Raw genomic sequence first — 17,984 nt, 5'->3', positions numbered from 1 at the left:
CAAAGTTTAATTGACTAATGGGGTAACCTGTGGCAATCTGCTGCTTTGCAGCAGTGTTAGACCTACTGTGAACAGGAGGAGGAAATTTTACATAGTTCATCACAGTTTCAGTCTGTTTTTCTTCAAATGGCAGATAAGCCTTGAGGCAGAGCACGCTGGAAAAAGCAAATGTTCAGAAGGTAAACACTGTTTTTTAAAACAGACAGAGGCTGCAGTTATGGTTTGAGCAGAGTGAACTTCATGAGGAATGTTTCTCTTAAGGTTAGGGCATGGTGCAAGTAATTGGAATAACAGAAATGGAAACCTTTCACTTAGACACTAAACTCTGTAAGTGATTAATAGGATGATTGATACTGTGTATACAGGATAGACTGTGCCAATCTGCAGGAGCAGAGGAAAAAGCGATCTCGAGATATGTGTGGATCAAGGAATGTTGAAATCTTTCAGAGCAGAGGGCTGCAGATTTCACCAGGGGAAGAATGCTGAGTGTTCTTGGGGAATTGTGCTGGTGTGTGGGACTGCTGTCTCAGGCTGGGTGTGGTGGGGAGGTTGCTGTGTGCATGGCAGGAGTGAGGGTTCTGCCTGCATTGAAGCCAAGTAAAGCTGTGCTGGGATCAAGTCTTACCAAAATACACAAAAAACAGGGCCATGGACACCGTGTTGCTCCATGTCCCTTGGCTGGCTCCTCTCTGCCTTGGGGGATTCCAAGCAGCTGAATGCTGTGTTTTGCTGGAGCTTCTCTGAGATAAAGGGAAAGCTTGTGATGGAATGCCATGAAAAGCAGATGGGGAGCAACGTGCGACTCAAACACCAGCTATTTACGCGCTGCTTACTCCAGACGTAATTCTTTCCAGCGATCCTTGCAATCAGCTCACTGGCACACCAGTGAGTAGTTAATGATGCACCAGGGTAGAAGAACTGAACTGAGAACAAAAGAGGAAATTAGGCTGGAAAATCTGAAAGATGCAGGCAGTGATTCAAAGGTATTCTTGGGGAAAAGCATGAGTCAATTGAGAGGATGAAGACAAATGAAAGAGAATGGCTGGTACAGGCAGTGAAAGTGTCTGTACAGGCTTGGTGGTTTCTTTTCTTCAGTGAGCCTTTTAAAATACAGCTGACAAATTCAAGTAGGGGTCCAGGCTGTCTTGATCATAGAGCTTAAACATAGGGACTTTTTCGCCCTCATTTCCTTGTCTTTTTCCTTACTTTCCTGACAGGAGACTGTTTTTTGAATTACAGAAATGTCTCGTGCTAAGAGACATGAACTAAGGCCTATAGTTTGTGGAATCTGTTTATAATCCATTTTATGACTTAAGCATTTTATTAGTATTATTTTGATGTCTGTCAATAACCATTAGAAGTAGATTCCAATATTCTTCAACACTTATTTCTGTGCTCTAGTGCATTACATACTGCTCCAACCCAGTTAAGGTCTTGCTTGTGTGTTAGACTCATAGAAAGATTGATGTCAAATGTTCGAAAAAGTTATGCCAAACATATTATACATTTTGTGTCTACGTGCCGTATTTTTGATGGCATGAAGACCAGAAAGGAAGACCAGCTGTTTGTCTTGTCCCTGTTGGATAGCACTAGGTCAGGGAGAACAGTGTGGACAGGACTGAAACCCATGGAATATCTACAGCCAAGTAACAGGACATGCTCAACTGGCAGGACTTCAGGGGTTCTTGGCAAAGGCAGGTCTAGAGGAGAGAAAATGGCAAACCAGGTCTTGTGGCACCAGGGAGAGTTCCAGTCAGCTGGGTAGGAGCACACAAAGAGTCACTGAGCTAAGTTGTCCTCTTTTCAGGCTCTGTGTGGTCAAAGTTTCCACAGCAGGTTGGAATCACTTGGCTTTAGAATAATAATTTTGGGGCCCTGTGCACTTGTTTCAGCTGTTTGGTATTAATTGGGTCTTGGATATACACAGCCTCTTACAGAATTATAGTCTCGGGGGAAAGAAACATATACTGAGCACTGACACTAGAACTGAAAATGGGAGAAACCCATTTTTAGGGGAAATTTCATCTGCAAGAACAACTTAGAGGAGGAGGAGGCGGCAAAATGCATCGGGATTGATAACTTGCTATTTGAGATTTTGATGCTTTTAATGTTTGTTTGTACAGTCTGAGCAGCTTTTGGGCACTCCGGTGCGGCAGATACTTTCTGCTAATGGGATTTTGGGTGTCAGGTATGGTATCTGAATGCTGCTTTCTTTTTCCTCTGCAGGGATCTAGAAAAAAATAACATCACAAGAATCACAAAGACAGACTTCACGGGGCTGAAGAATCTTCGTGTCTTGTGAGTACAACACAAAACTTGTCTGGTTTTTGTGAGACTATTTTAGGGTGCTAGTACTTAGAATTCCTGAATTCCAGGGATCAAATTCCAGTAATTTTGGTACATTATTCAGTTGTTGGTATTCTTTTAAACCAGGCAACCTGAACAGTTTGTTATGTGAAACAGTAAATTTTAGTTCTATACTAAAGTGACTGGAGTTGCTTTTGAGTTGTTGCTTACTAGCTTTGAATAAGTCATGTGCTAAAGATTTTGGTCTGCTTTGCAATCACTCATGCAGAAATCTCTTCTATTGAGACACTAGCAAATGGGACTTTGATTTTGGCCACTGTGAGGTACAGTACCTTTAACAGCAGTTTGCATAGTACTAAGCAGAAGCTGATCAAGAATAGCTGTAGAACTTGAACACAACAAGACTGGTGAGGTTTTTTGGTCTAGTATACAGTCATGAATACAAAGATTTCAGCTTGTGCTGTCTCATGAGCTCAGTATCTGTCAAGAGCTAACCATACCTGTAGATAGGTATTGAGGATCAGGCTGCAGACTTTGTCATTCCTGGGTTCTCTAAATGAACCTCAAACAGCACTACTGAGTTAGTGATGAAATTTTTTCCTCTGAGTATCTTCTAAAACAAACCCCTAAAGCTGGAACTAAAGAACTGTTAGAGTTCTTTAGTAATAATTAAATTAATATTTAAGTCCTGCTGAGGAAAAGGTGAGTCTTAGCTCCTGCTACCTTAACACTTATGAACAAATTGTCAAATACTAAGGAAACACCTCATATCTATGGGAAGACTTTTTGTTCTTGTGGTGTTTCTCTCATCTCTAGCAGAGGAATTGTTTAGATTTCCTTGGCTCCCATCCCAGCTGTCAATACCATTTTGAGAGTCTATTAAAATACATGTTCTATACTATATTAATGGCAGTAGTTGTTTCAGTTTGATTGGGTTTTCATAGTGTCAGACATTGCTTAATGCTGCTGCAGTCTTTTATGCCTTCAGGAATAACCAAAATGTACAATTGCAATCTTTAGAGCTTTTTTGGTGCCTTTGTCCTGTGCTCATTCCTGTGCTCAGACTTTGAGTAGTGTGGTGTCTGCCACAGAAGTCACTGGAATAAAGCATCCTTCAGATTTTCCTTAACTTTTCTTTGGTTTCTCTTATGATCTCTTCATAATTCTGGCACTAAACCCCTATTTTTCCTTTTTTTTCCTCCCTGCACTGTTTGCTGGGGGGTACAGTGGGAATACAGAAATCTGCAGCCTGTCCCAATGTTCCTAGAAAGGTACCATAATTCTGTTTGCACACATCAGAATAAGGACTAGGAGCAAAGTCACCTGGAAACTCACAGCCCTGTACAGCAGAAAAAAACCCCTCCAGTCTCAAGCAAACACCACACACTCAAAATGGATGGAAAGGAGAAAACCTTCTCCCTTTCATCCCCTCCAGCTTCATCCTTTCCCCTTTTCCTCATGCAGTTTTCCTCCCTGTCCTTTAAGCAGCATGACTCTGTTGTTCACATGCTGGAGTTTTGTAGTTTTATGTTTTCATCTCCTTGGTGTTACCTGTGCCATCCTCTCTTGCTGTCTGTGCCCTCAGCTCCTGTCCAGTCCAAAGCTCTGAGCATCCTCAGAGGACTGAATTGAACAGGAAGGAATTGTGGTTTTCCCTGGGCCCAGACTGTTCAGAGGTGTTTACACAGAATGTTCAGAGGTGTTTAGTGCTCTCACAGAAGCAGGGATGTTTGTGTGCTGGAGGGAGGGACAAGGTCACCTCAGATGGGACTGTTGCAATCTCTCCTCCTTGGCTTCCACTTCACCTGTCAAGAGCATTTCTGCTGTGGCAGAAATTTTGGCATTTCTGAATGGCAGCCATCCCCTGCACACTGCAAATCAGAGAGAAATCAGTCTCCTTTGCTTGTCACTTGTCCCAGTGTTGGTGTCAGGTGGAGAGAAAAGCAGGATCAGCCCCAGTGGAAGGCTGGACCTGTCCCAGGTGGTTTTGCACAGATTTTGCACAGTGGGGCTGCAGAGTTGGCTCACAGCTGCTGTTCCTGAGAGTGGAACCCCTTGGGAGCACTTCCAGAGGATTTGCTCCAGAGCAAGCCTGAACTCAGTGCAGGGCAGAGTCTGGACAAAAAACCACATTGCCATAGAGTGGGTTCCTGTTGTGGGCTGTGGAAATCAGTTACCTCCATTATGGCACACAAATATCCCAGAAAGATGAGGAATGTCCCAGGGATGTAAGCACCAGCTTCCAGACCAGCACCTTTCTAGCAAAATGTGGTTACAGAGGTTTAGGAACAAAAATATTTACCAAATGTGGAGGTCAGGAGGAAAATTTGGAATCAATTTCCTGTTAGTGACCAAGAGAAACAGTGCTCCCCCGCCCTGATTATTTTAATAATCTGCAATTAAAACTGGTATTGATACTTGGGTGAAAAGCATTTTGATAATGTTTGAAGAGAAGTGGGGATGCTTTTCTGTTTTGTTAAAATTAACTGGTATTTCTGGAATTGCAGACACTTGGAAGAAAATCAGATCAGTGTGATAGAACGTGGAGCTTTTCAGGACCTGAAACAACTTGAAAGGCTGTAAGTATCTGTATTTATCCCTATGGAAAAGCTGCACATTTCTACCTCACTCTTAATGGTCATCCATAATATATAATGATAATAAAATTAACTTTCTTTAAGAAAGAAAGAGATGAGTACCACCCTAAATTAAAATATACTCTTAAAGACAGCTGAATTTACATTACATGATAGCTAATACTTGAAATTAAATGTAGAGTGACTGCCAAGAAAATAGAACTGGAAGTGAAATAACATTACCAGAAGGACATTATCTGAGCAAGTCTTTAAATTGATATGTGGGGGAAGGAATTTTTTTTTAACAATAATCTAATATTATTGTATGTTTTTGTATTTTATGTATGTCTATGCTGATGGAAATTTAAATTTGCTCCTTTGAGAAGCACAGTATTTCTAAAACTGCCTTTGTATTTAGTTTTCTGATTTGCTTCCTTTCCTCTGAAGTAGGATAATGCCAGTGATAGCAGTGGATTCCAGAGTAGCAAGGAAGACTTAGTGGAGGATGGATTGTAGATTTCCTCTGCTTTTGATAGCAATTAAGTTAATTTCTTTTCTTTTTTGGAGAAGGCGAGTATAAGCTGTCTCTTAATCTGGAATTAGTTTATAGGAAACTCCTGGCCCTGCAGGAGTATAAATTTAAATATTAAAAAGGACAAAGTGAATTCTGCACACAATTTCTGCTCTTAGCTGGGTGTGCTCCTTTTCATCATCATTAATTCTGTCTCTTTATGGTGGGAGCAGAACAAAATCTCTGTAAAACTGAAATACCTTGGAGAATTATTCTTTGTTAGAGGTAGGTGACCAGAACAATATCACAAGCTGGTTTGGAATGCAGGCTTTTTATGCTTGATTAGTAACTGTTATCTGCAAGGCATTTCTTGCAGGACTTGTTATTTTCCCATTGATATTTTCTAAAGCAGCTTTCAAGAGTTAAGTGCCCACCAGCAATAATTCAAGAGAAGTCTGGAGTATTGAGCTAATGCTGTGCTAAAGCTGTTTCAGATGATCTCAGGATTAGGTTTGCATTGGAGTTGTTTAATGAGTGTGCTGAACATTTAAAATTAATTTACCCAGTACTTTTGTCATGAATCAGAAAGCTCCATCTATGGCAATAAGGGAGATGAGTTTTAAATTCTAACAGATTTCCACCTATATTCAATTAGAAAGTACTTTCAGGTGCAGAGTTATGCCATGGCTGATTTATTTCAGGAAAAAAAAAAACAACCCTAGCTTAATTTTCTAAAATTAAACATAGCCTGACAATGTAGAATAGTTTTTTCACATTATATATCATCGTGAAGAGTCAGTATCCTCACCACCAAGTTCTATTTTTGAGCTCATTTTATATACATGTGTATACATATATAAATCTTTCTCATACCTATATTTAGATAAAGACTCCTGTAGTTTTCTCATACCTATATTTAGATAAAGGTTCAGGTGGTTAAATTTTGAAAGAGTTTTGAAAAGCTTCCAGGAGAAAGGCTGGCTATTGGTGGCCAGAAACAAAACTCAAGTGTCATCTGTGTGTTTCTGCAGAGCCTGCTCTGCCAGCAAATAAGAACAATATACATTGTGAAAGCAGAAGGCAGGAAATATGATACATTTAATAGTGTCTCTTTAAGTCTGTGATGTTTGAAAGTCTCAGCTCTTGACTTGGCCTGTTCACCATACTGCATCTCTGCTTCTCTTTTAGGATTGCCTGTCATTAAAATATTTCCTAAATTAATGTAGTATGAAAGGGAGGTCTGGAAAGTTGCAAATTTTTGGTATTTTAGCTTAAATCATTTTTAGGGCAAAACTATAAATCTGGGTTTTTTGCTGTGAGTAGGCTTTGGAGAATGGACTGTGGAAAGTTTGGCGTAACTCACAAAGGCTAAATTGCAACATTTTAGGTAATATTAAAGCTATTTTATTAAGTATTGTCAAACATTGCAAAATGTTAATGAAGAAAGTATGTTGGTTGCATTTTAAAAAAACCTGGCTTCTTTCCATTTAATTTCTTTCAAATAACAAATAAAAATCACTTACATTGCTTCGATTTTTGGAATAATGTTCTTTTTTGATCTATTGAAGTGGATGCAAAAGTAATCATTAACTTATTTTTAAACCAAGCAGCTGTACTGGGTCAAACTTTAAAGAACAGGAGTAATTTCTATTCCTGGCAAAATACCACATATGAAGGTTTTCATTCAAAGTAACAAGGGAAGTATGTTCCACTCCTCTCCTCGTGGTAGGCTTCCAAAGGGCTTAGACTCAGGTGAATATTGGAGCTCATTTTACTTTCACTTGTTTGGACATTGAAGCACTTCCATCCTTATTATCTGAGCAAGTAGGCAAAATTTTGTTTGACATGTCCTGTAAAGTAAACTTTAAATAAAATGTCTTTAGAGCTGATACCCACTGCTGCCAAATATGCCATGGGGGTGGCCCTCCTGTTATTTGGATTTACTCTGATTTTTCTTTTTGGTGGGACATTAATGCTTAAAATGCAAATAAAGGAGGATATGGTCAGAATTGAATATTAGTTCAATAAAATTTGGCCGTATCAGTTGAAGAAAGAGCATCATGCAAGGTATCTTTGAGTGACAGCAGAAAGCTGAGAAATGAAGCATTGTGGAAGTGGAAGGTAGAAACCACTTCTTTTTTTGGCATGTTTGTACTCAGCACTTGGGAAATGAAGGACTCTAACCCAAAATTCAGTGTAAGTTCTGCTGAATGCTAAGATCCAGAATCCTGAGAAAGACCAGTGGTAGTCACCACAGTGGAAAAGCCAAAATGTTTCCAGTGCTTTTATTACAGCAAGGTTGTAGAGCTTTATTCCAGAACATAAAGATTAGTGGTGAGGTAGCTGACCCCTATTTTGGATTTTAGCATTTCACTTTTATGCTTTGCTATTAACACAGTGTAGGATTTTAAGATAAACGATGATGAAATTTCACGTGCCAGGAGGATCAAGAGGCGAATTGGTGGGCCTGAAAGATGAACTGACATTTCTTCCAGAGCCAGATGTATGTCACACATTTCTGTGAAAAATGAGGCAGGATATAAGACACCAACAGATCCTGACTTTTCCACGGCCAACTGCCAGAAATTGTCACGTAGCTCTGTAATCTTCAAAAGAATGGACTTTGGCTGATGGCTGCTTCTTTCTACTCAAATTAGTGTCTTTAGCAAGCATAAAAGATCTCAACATCTGAAAACACTAAAACTGTGTTTTTGTTGTTTAGGGGAGGGGGGAAAAATGTATAAGCATGGCCAAATCAAATCTTCTCAAAGTTGGGAAAAATAATTAGCTCTAGGAAAACAGCAAAAAAGCTAGAATCCAGATTTTAACCCTGGTATGGTTTTGGTTTGGTGTGTGTGAAGATACAGGTCAAAATGGAAATTAGGTTTGAGTTTTAACTGCAGTGATGCTACTGTGCATTGAGTCTTTGTAAGCAGTTTCCCAAATGCTTGATTGGGGTATTAAAGTATATTTATTTGGCACAGTGTACTGTAAAATTGCTATTAGTGACCAAAGATGCTAAGGAAAAGAATAAATTGTTATGTGGTGCTTCACAATCTGGATATCATAAATTGAGATTGGACACACTTTAAATAAATCATGTAATACAAAAAGCATCTTCCACAATTACCATGCTGAGTGGAGAGATTGGTAGGTGCTTCAGAGTAGCTGGGGAAGAAATAAAAGCTTTGGGCAGCTCTTTGCTGCTGTAAACAAAGGCAATCCTTGGCAGCGTGGAGCAGACCCTGGTGTTTACACAAGGCTGAGCAGTTTGGGTGTTCCTGCTGGAGCTGCATGCACTACACATTTCAGAGGCCACAAGGAGCTGTGAAGATGTCACACAGGTCAAATGTAAACTTTCAGAAAAAAATTCTTGCTTGTTTTCAGTCCCCATTTTGCTGTGGTATGGTGGGGAACACATCCCATTGGAAATCTGTGCTCATAAATTGCTGATCTGGAAATGCAGGAGAACAAAGGCACCCTAAAGGGGATTTAGAGCTGTGACTGGGTATTTAATTGGTTTTGTCAATTGTGTGTTTCCCTCTTGCTGCTCCAGCTACCACAGGTGGGTTGGTTTAGTACCAGGTGTGCTGCCAGCCTGCCCAGGGGCTGCTGCAGGTGTCTCTGCTCACTGGAGTGATGGATTTCATAGATTTCTCTGCTTTTCCCCCAAAGACAGCAGCATCCCAAGGAACTGGGTGTGGGATATGTCATAACCTGAGCTGCACTTTCCTACTGCTGCAGGAGCTGCCTTCATGGGGGAAAAACAACCCTGAGGTGCCTGATCCCAGGTCACAGTCTGGGGGTCAGTGGTGCCATCTCTTGTAAATGGGGGAGAACTGTTTCCATCAGAGACCACTTGGAAACTGAGCCACTCCTTGTGGGAGCTGGCAAAGAATAAACACTGAAATTCAGGTTGTGGCACCTGGAGGTGTGTCCTGGTCCCCTGGTTAGAAGGACAGATTAGCACTTTGCTCTTGTGCTGCCTGCAGCCGTGAGCTAAGCACTATAAAACTCTTTATTGCATTGGTTGATGCCTGCAAATTTAAGTAATATTTATTGATATTGGTTAATATTTAATTAATTTTGTTCAGAACTTTCCCCCCACATCCTCTGAGAAATTACTCCAGTCATAAAAAAAAAGAGTCCTGTAACCAATATCTGACACAGCAATCTCTCTTACCTTGCATTCCCAAGCAAATTTAGCATTGCTTTTCAAATGAGTGTGACTGTTTACATTGTGAGAAGTCCAACATGAGGAGCCAGAATGTTTTGGGTGGGAGTATCTGACAGGGTGCTACTGGGTTTATTCCTGGATGCTGGTGGGACAGTCATGGAGCATTTGGTGCTGCAGAATTTTTACAGTATTATTTGAGTCCCTTCCCTTCATTTTTACTCTTAAGTCTGGGGTTTGTTCAGGGCTTCCATTTCAGACATCATCTCTGAAAAATACATGGTAAATTAATGAGTTTATTTGGGGAGACGAATTGTTTTAACTTGCATGGGTAGAGTCTGACTACTTTGTTCAAGAATTGTGTGAATTTGGAGTGTGGCTCTGCAGTTTCCAGAGGCTCTAATGCACTTTTTACTGCTTAAGGGTGAGCCATGTCATCATCACTACTTCATCTGCTGTTTTCTGCCCCTGGTAGCAATAGAGTAGCAGCAGCATCCTCATGGAGCAGCTTCCCATGTTCACAAGTTCCTTCCCCATGTTATTATTGCCCAGAGTTGCCCAGTTTGGTCCTGCCCTGGGGGGAGGCTGGTGGTGCCTGATCCCCTGGATCCCCTCTCAGGTGTACCCTGGGGGTGTTCACTCACCCTTCCTGCAGAGTGCCCAAATCAGGCTGCTCAAAGGAAGGCACCAACCCCAGGCAGCTGAGACACCAGCTGGGAGAGGTGGGAGGCTGGCAGGGAGGGAGAGGAGGGTGATCCATGCTTGCCCTGCACATTGGCACTGCTGGAAATGGGAAATGGAGTGTGGGGCTGGCCGGGCTGGAAGTCAGCCCCAGAAATGGAGATTTGCTGATTTTCACCTGTTGCAAGAAACTGAACTGCCTCTCTTCCCCAAATCTAACTCTGCCCCTGCTGAACCAGCTGACCACCTCTTCAATCTCAGGGATGTGTTGCCCTTTCCCTGGAGAGGCCTGAGGTGCTTTGGCAATCCCAAATCAAATTTTAAAATAAATCATGTTTCATCATGCCTGGAGCAGAGGAATTTTATGGCTTCCCAGCTGCAGGAGCTCACACTGGATATCTGACTTTAGAGGAAGTCACCAGTAAGGAATTCCTGTTTCTTACAAGACTTGCTTAACAAAACCCAGGCAAAATCAGCAGCTTCCCTGAGGAATGTGAATTACAACAAGAAGATAAAACAAATACAAATTTTATTCATGAGATATGATGGAAACTGCTATGCAAGATGCAGATGGTGGATTGCTGAGCTGTGTGGTTGATATTTTACCTTTAGAATCACTCAAGACAAAACCAGGAGTAAGGACAGAGGAGCTGTTGTGGATCTGTATGGGGGAAGAAGGATAAAATAGTAAAATAGATCTTGGCAGATGGAAGGTGAGCAGTGCACTTCAGCCAGCCACAGGGGAGGAATGCAGGTATTGCATCCAGTCTCACCTTTGTTAATTCTTGGAAGGAAGAAGGAAGTTAATTAAATGGGTATTGCTTTTAATTCGGCATTATGTGCTGCTCCTGGCTCAAACAGCCAAAATAAATGTTCCCAGTGTATGGCCCACATGCTTCCCTTATCTGCCAATACTTGCACTGGCTGCTCTGGAAGATTTCACTGAGATGGATTTTTCTTACACTCTTTAAGTGCCAGTAATTGAGAGAAATGTCAGTCCATTGTGTGAGTGATGTGTCAGATATGGTCAGGGATGATGATTCTCTTTTGTTTAAAGGAGCTCTCTTTTTGCTGTTCCCACACTTCAGAGATGCAATCAATATAAAACTGGGGCAGGAGGGGAATTTGCAGCTATTAGTACAAAAAGTCATTTTGTTCTGCAAGGGAATGTTGCAAGATGTCTGGTACATACATTTCCATATAGAGTCAAGATTCTCACAATAGTTCAGGACGGGAGAAAATACTTGAGTAAGGCCTAGTTCATCCCAGTTCATATGGGGAATCAAGTATTCTATCATTTATATTAGTTTTTCAGAAGAAAGTGTTCCCTTATTTTGGCTGTAGTACAGTGGTAGTGACCAGGAATAATAAATAATTTTTTATATACTGTGAGCAGTAAGCACACATCCCAAAATGAAGCACACTTAAAGCTTTAAGACTGTCTTAACGTTTTTATAGTCTGAAATTCGTGAATTTCCATTTGAATTTTGTTGATTTCATATCTGTAGCCACCAGTTTTGTCAGGAATTATACCTAGCAACTCTGAATTTTCTTCAAAAGATCTACCACAGGGCTGAGGTAACCAGAACCTTGAAACTAGAGAATTGATGTTGTTTTTTTAGAAAAAACAAATAAAAATTTGATTTTTAATTTTTTTTTTTTACTTAAACTCCAATCATATGAATTCTGTTCATGGTTAAAACTGAATACTGTGTAATATAAATGTGCAGCAGAATAACCAAGTTCATTCTCTGCTCTACATTCACACAGAGACACTTCTGTAATGTCCATGCCTCAGTATCTCAAGATTAATTAGTGTTTACTTTCTCCTGCCAATAGGGGCTTGCAGGTAGAACTTGTTTATTTTTTGGGAGACACAGTGGTTCAAGTGTAAGTATAGATCACTCATGGAGTAAGACTGTGGTGAAACAAAACAAAAAAAAAAAAGCTTGAAATGATTTCTGGAAGCAAAACCTGGGTCATTTTCAGATGCCCCCAGTCTGTGTTTTGCTTGTACAGAAACCACTGTCCTGTTCAGTGTCTTAATAAAGCTGGCTCTGGTTTATTCTAAGTACTTCAGTAGTTTTAAACCACAATGTGAAAAGGTCAGCTGATTTTTAGAAGCGTCACTGGGAACAGCATTACTTACAGAAGTGTAAGGAAAAGCTGAAACATGAAAAAAATGTATCTGGGGCTTTTTTTGGAGGCAGACTTGGTCATTCTGTGGGTGCTGGGTACTTGGAAAAGAGCAATGCTCAGCTGTGTGGTGTGCCCTGAGCAGGGTGGCACCTCAAATGAGAGGCATCTGTGGCTTGGAAATTGATGTTGGGTTTTTTTTCTTATATTAAAGCTCATAACTTTAGTTTTTATTGAAATTAATCAGGCATTACTGCAAGCATTGAAATATCTGTCTTTTTGAAATGCCAGTACTTTCTGCACAGGAGAGCTGGTGTGGTGTGAATACAGGTTATGTGCTTGAAAATATTTTGTATCTCTTACCATCCAGTAAGAAAAACCTAAAAATTGCCTTTTCCTTTTCCTATGACATTGTTGAAATTATGGCAAGCTATCAATTTGCCAAAAAAATTCTGCATTTGCTGCACTTGGAGTTTCAGGACAGAAAAAGAGAGTGCAGATGAATTGAGGAAATCAATCCCCCAGTCAGCCTGGCAAAACTTGCTCCAGGTGTGTCAGCTGTGTGATGATGTGGGTTCCTGCACCCCAGACACTTCTATTGCAATTGTGCTCGATGTGAAGGGCACAGATATTCTGAAATAGTCAAAATTTCATCCTCCTCATCCCACTATTGATGAATGCCTTGCAAGGAGTAGGGCTGGTCCACACAATCTGGAGGTAAAATGGAAAGAACAGGTGAAGAAGGCACCAGAGAACCTTGATGAGCTGATGCTTTGTGCACTACCTGCAGCTTTGGGTTTCTGCTGGACCATCTTTATTTAGCAAAACAAAAAAACCCCAAAACCAACCAACCAAAAAACCACACCAAAATAACACCAAAAAAAAGTTCAGCCTGTGTTAGTTATAAATTAGTTCCAAGATGAATCCCTGCCACTCTTTCTTGTCCGTGGGTTTTGTCCAAGAACCCCATTCCAGTGTTTATTGCCAGGGGACTCTTGTGAAATAAATTTTAAAATGATACAGCAGCTGTCGCTTCCTTATCCTTTGGGGACTATTCAGAGAATGAAATAATTTTAGGAAACCACTTATTTGAACCTATGTGGAGGTGATATTTCCTAATAGGGTATGTGCAGTTGGAAAAATGATAGTTCCTGGTTACTGTATTTATGTCCTGTGGGCTCCTAGAGGGCACTAATACCATCAAATTTCATGGCTTGCTCTGCCTGTAGCACATAATTACACAGTTACACATTACTCAGCCATTGCTGGAGAGCCAAGCTCTTGGTTATGGCTGGTCCAAGAGCAAACCTTTTATTTCTTTTGCAAACATTATTAAAAAAAAAAAAAAAAGAAAATTAAAAATTGGCCCCTCTTTTCCAAGGGAAGCCATTAGCAGCTCTGTCAATAGGCCAGCACAGGAGGAATCCAAACACAGGAAAAGTTCAGGGGAGGCTGAGGGCAGGAGGCAGGAGCAGGATGCAATGCTTCAGTGAGAGGGTTTGGTTTGCATTAGTACCTCTGAGCAGGGCCACAAAACAACCAGGTTTATTTTAACAACATGGAAAGAAATGAACCTGGTTTCATCAAAAACGTTTTTGTAATAGGTCACTGACCCACAAGAACTCATGGAAAAACAAATTTGGGTCTCGTTTATGCAGACAAGAGGTTCTGTAACCGCAGGAATCCTGAGTTTCCTAAAGCAGTGGTGACAGAGCAAGGGGGACAAGGACACTTCCACTGCCCTGAGCCATAACTCACTTGGAAAAGCTGATCAGCCCTGGACATTGCTTCAGAGCTTTTAAAATTATTATTTTCTGTGCCTTGTTTGTTTGATTTTAGCAGGTTTTTTTGTACTTGCTGAAGATTTATGAGGGTATTTGTTTAAGCAAAACACTTCAGGATTTAGCAGTCATTTCTTCCAGATCTGTAGGAAATGCTTAAGTGTCTGTGTTACTGTTGGGTAAGAACTGCTGCATCAGTGGTCTGGAATTATTTGGGTGAACTTTATTTAGCTTAAATAATTTCATCAAAAGGGTTTTGCTTCTTTGAGCTTCCTCATATTAGAGGGATTATGATGCTTGCTGTCCCAGAAATACCATAAGAGTTGGCTGAATTTCATGCTAGGGAGCACAGCAATCCTTTAATAATCCTGCTCCTGAGTGAAACATGATGAATTCAAAGCACTTAACCTCCTTTTGTTCTTGGAGAATACATGAATGTGTAGGTCTTGAAGTCTCTCTGCCATGGGGCAGATCAGTGCAGTCTTGACTTTGCTTTTTTTGTGGCACAAGTCCATGTTAGCTGTGTCTGTTCAACTGGAGCTCCCCTCAAGCTGCACCTTCCTTCCACATGGAACAGAACAAACCAATCTATGTTGGCTAAAATTAACTTCATGTTAGTGTCATAATCTCAGTTCCTTGAGATCATCTCTTCTCTGGATCTTTCTGCTTGTGTCAAGGTGTTCTAGTATGAGGTTCCCAATAAAAAGAGAGGCTTTTAGGGCTGATGCAGGTGTTCTGGATGTTCCACGTGCAATTTTCATGCTTGTATTTGGTGACTGAGTGGAATAGATGTCCTGTAGTGTGTCGGGAATACAGGAGAGAAATGGGAGCTGCTGGCTGCTGAAACACCTCAGAACAGCTGAGCCCTGCATTTGAAAACCTTCTGGGAAAGCAGAAGTGGATCAGAGGAATTATCACAGAACTCAGAGCTCTCAGCTTGTAGGCAAGGTGGGTTTTGTGCCTGGTTACCCTTGTGGCTTCCTCAGTCAAGGAAGTTGTGACAGATAATTCCAGTGCTGACAGAGCAGCTGGGAGCTGTTTCTGTTTGCTCTCTTTGAGTAGGGCAATATCTTATTGGTATTGGATTTTGGTTGTCTCATTGCACTCAAGTGTGCAGTGTGCTCTTGGTGCCACTTCATCATTTCCTCATTGCTTTCCATTGGCTGGGGAGGATGGAGCCTTTTTAAAACATCCAGTTTGAGACAGATGATCCTGCACATCTTCCTTTTGCCCTGGTTCTGCTTGGCACAGATCCCTGGGAGAAGGAGCACCACAGTGCCCTGAGCATTCCTTACTATATATGGATGGTGTGGGGAGCAGGGCTGGGGCTGCCTTATTCAAACAGGAACAGGGTTCTGTTCCTTCTGCTAGAAATGACAATAAGAGTTGTACCTAGAAGTTTTCACAGCAATTTCTGACTTCTAGAAATAATATAAACTTTTAAGGCTTGTCAGTAGGGAAAGCATGTCTTGGAGATGTGAATGCTAAATTTTTTTTTTTTTCCTTTCTTCATAGGCTTTCAGCCCTGACCTGGAGAGATTACTCACTGGTGTTAAAAAATGGTTTAGTCATGTCTGTGTAACTGTTTTTACAAAAATTGATGAAATATTAAAAGTTATGGGCATTTAGGGGTACTCCAGCAGATTATGTTTCTTGGATTATGTTCCTGTTCTTTTCACAATAGTCAGTGGAGTAATGAAAAAGTAACCCTGTTTCTATCATTCTATATGAGTGTTTTGAAGTTACACAGTGTGAGTTCCTAAGTTTTTCTGATTTGAAATAGGAGAACTTTCTAAAACTTGTCAGAAACTGAGAAGCAACTTCAGCAGAGACCATCTCTGCTTGAGGGTTTATGGATCAAGCTTTTTTTGGCTTCTTTGAATGATAGTTGAAAGAAATTGTTAATTTTTGTACATTAAAGTCTTCTGCAGACAGATACAAGCTACTGTAGTGCATGTTTGTAATTCAGGAGTTGTGTAAACTTGCTCATGTGTTAAGAGACTGGGCATGCACCTCTGCTTGCCTCTTCTGCATTTGAAGGATTTTCTTGCTGTTGTCATTGATAAACATTCTGACACATGTCTTTATTCTCATCTTCACTTAGGTTGATACCAAGGTTTCTCTCCATCTCTGTATCACTTTAGGACATTGATTGCATTTTTGATGATCACAAGAATGCAGTTAGGATGTTTTTGTTTCTTCACGTTGGCTTTGGGAAAAGTTGAAATTGAAACCTTTTCCTCCTGCTTCCTTTGCCAGTGTTAGTAGTTTGCTCCTAGCCAGAGACCATCTGTGCAGTTCTGTCCTCCATCCTAATGTCAGATTTTTTCATATGAGGAGATACTTAGGAAAGAAAAAAAAGAAAAGATGGATTCTAATATTGAAAGCTATGAAGTGTTAGAGAGCCACAGTTCCTGTGCTGCTGAAATGCAGACATGTACTCTGCACTTCTGAGGAGGGGAGGTAATCTTTCTCAGTCTAATGAGAAGCTGGTAATAAAGGTTATTACTTGTGACAGCTTTGAAAATGTGAACCAGGACCACCCAGCCTGCTAAGTTTGTTATAAGGGATCTCCAAGTTATAACTATTATAAACAGTTTTCCTTCAAAAAATGGTCCCTTAGCAACTTGCAGTGGTATCTCTCCCAGGTTTTTTGTAAAAGCTTCTGAAATAACACATCATGTGGATGAAGAAGTTCATTTATCCCACACCATAATCCTGTAATATGGTTGTTCTGGGCTTCCTCAGAGTGCCCTTATTGAAATTCCATTATAGATCGTCTGGCTTTATTTCCTAGGGCAGTAATATAAAGAGGTGATGACAGAAAGTAATGGATAAGGTTGACTTTTTTTACTGGGTGCTGCATCTTGACTGTTTTTCCTTACCCAAGAGGAAGTGATATGGAGCAAAGGAGGAGTTACATTAATGATCACACGGATTTCTTGACTCTAATAGGATTTTCTGGTGAAACCATTGCAGGCAGTTGGCTGCGCTCCTGTTCCTGCTTCCCAAGCCAGTGCTTCCAAAGAAAAACTTAGTTACTCCTTGGAGTTCAGTAACTCCTGTCTTTCTATTTCAGTCTTTTATGCATTAAGTCATTTTTATTGCTTATTAGTTCTGCCCAAGCTTGTGATGTAACCACTTCTTCCTTAAAGTAACTTGTAGGAACTCTTTTAAATGCATCCTGTTCCCTGAGCCACATCTCCAAGGATGATAGAACCACAGAGCTCTTGACAACAAAGGGAGAAAAAGGGACCTTGCCTAGTGCCAAAGGGGAGACCCAGATGTGTTGAGTGCGAAATAAAATAAATGGCCGAGTTGGGGAGGGAACCCAAAGTTATTTGGATAATTTCTGGACATTAAAGGCTGAAGTAGCAGGACTGCTCCTTTAAAGCCACCCATTAAAAAATGTAAAACCACTGTAGTTTTTATTTTTCTGTTGGAGAATGAATTGTGTAATAGGCAGCAGTGTGAATATCGATGTTAAACTTGAAAGTTGTTGAACCTCTGTGGAAAGGAACTGAGAGCTCCTTACTTCATGAAAAATATGAAGTGCTTTGATCTGGGTCAAAGCTGGCAATGCTCAGTAGAAAGGATTTGGAGGCTGATGGGTATCACACATTTGTGGGGTTGAAACCAGGTAATGGCTCTATTTGGAGACAATAATAAAACTGTCAGGTTTAAGTCAGAGCCTGTGTATTAGCTTAAACTTCTGGGTGGAATGTGTTCACTAATGTTAGTATAATACTGCCACACATTGTAAATGAAATACAAAGATGTGCAGAAGAGATTTTTGCTATGAGATTATCTAGCAGAGC

General features: G+C 40.6%; 1 protein-coding gene across 2 annotated transcripts in view; it reads left to right on the top strand.

The window, feature by feature from the left end:
* Positions 1-17,984, top strand: part of SLIT3 (slit guidance ligand 3) — a 491,996-nt gene that overhangs the window by 19,769 nt on the left and 454,243 nt on the right. For both annotated transcript variants that reach the window (XM_066559986.1, XM_066559985.1), the window contains 2 exons: positions 2,227-2,298; positions 4,815-4,886. In XM_066559986.1, coding sequence (XP_066416083.1) covers positions 2,227-2,298; positions 4,815-4,886 — 144 coding nt within the window. The remainder of the gene's footprint in view (positions 1-2,226; positions 2,299-4,814; positions 4,887-17,984) is intronic.

The sequence above is a fragment of the Molothrus aeneus genome, chromosome 15 (assembly GCF_037042795.1).
Source record: "Molothrus aeneus isolate 106 chromosome 15, BPBGC_Maene_1.0, whole genome shotgun sequence".
Classification (NCBI taxonomy): Eukaryota; Metazoa; Chordata; class Aves; order Passeriformes; family Icteridae; genus Molothrus; species Molothrus aeneus.
The sequence above is the reverse complement of the archived record's forward strand: the minus strand, read 5'-3'. Positions and strand labels throughout refer to the sequence as shown.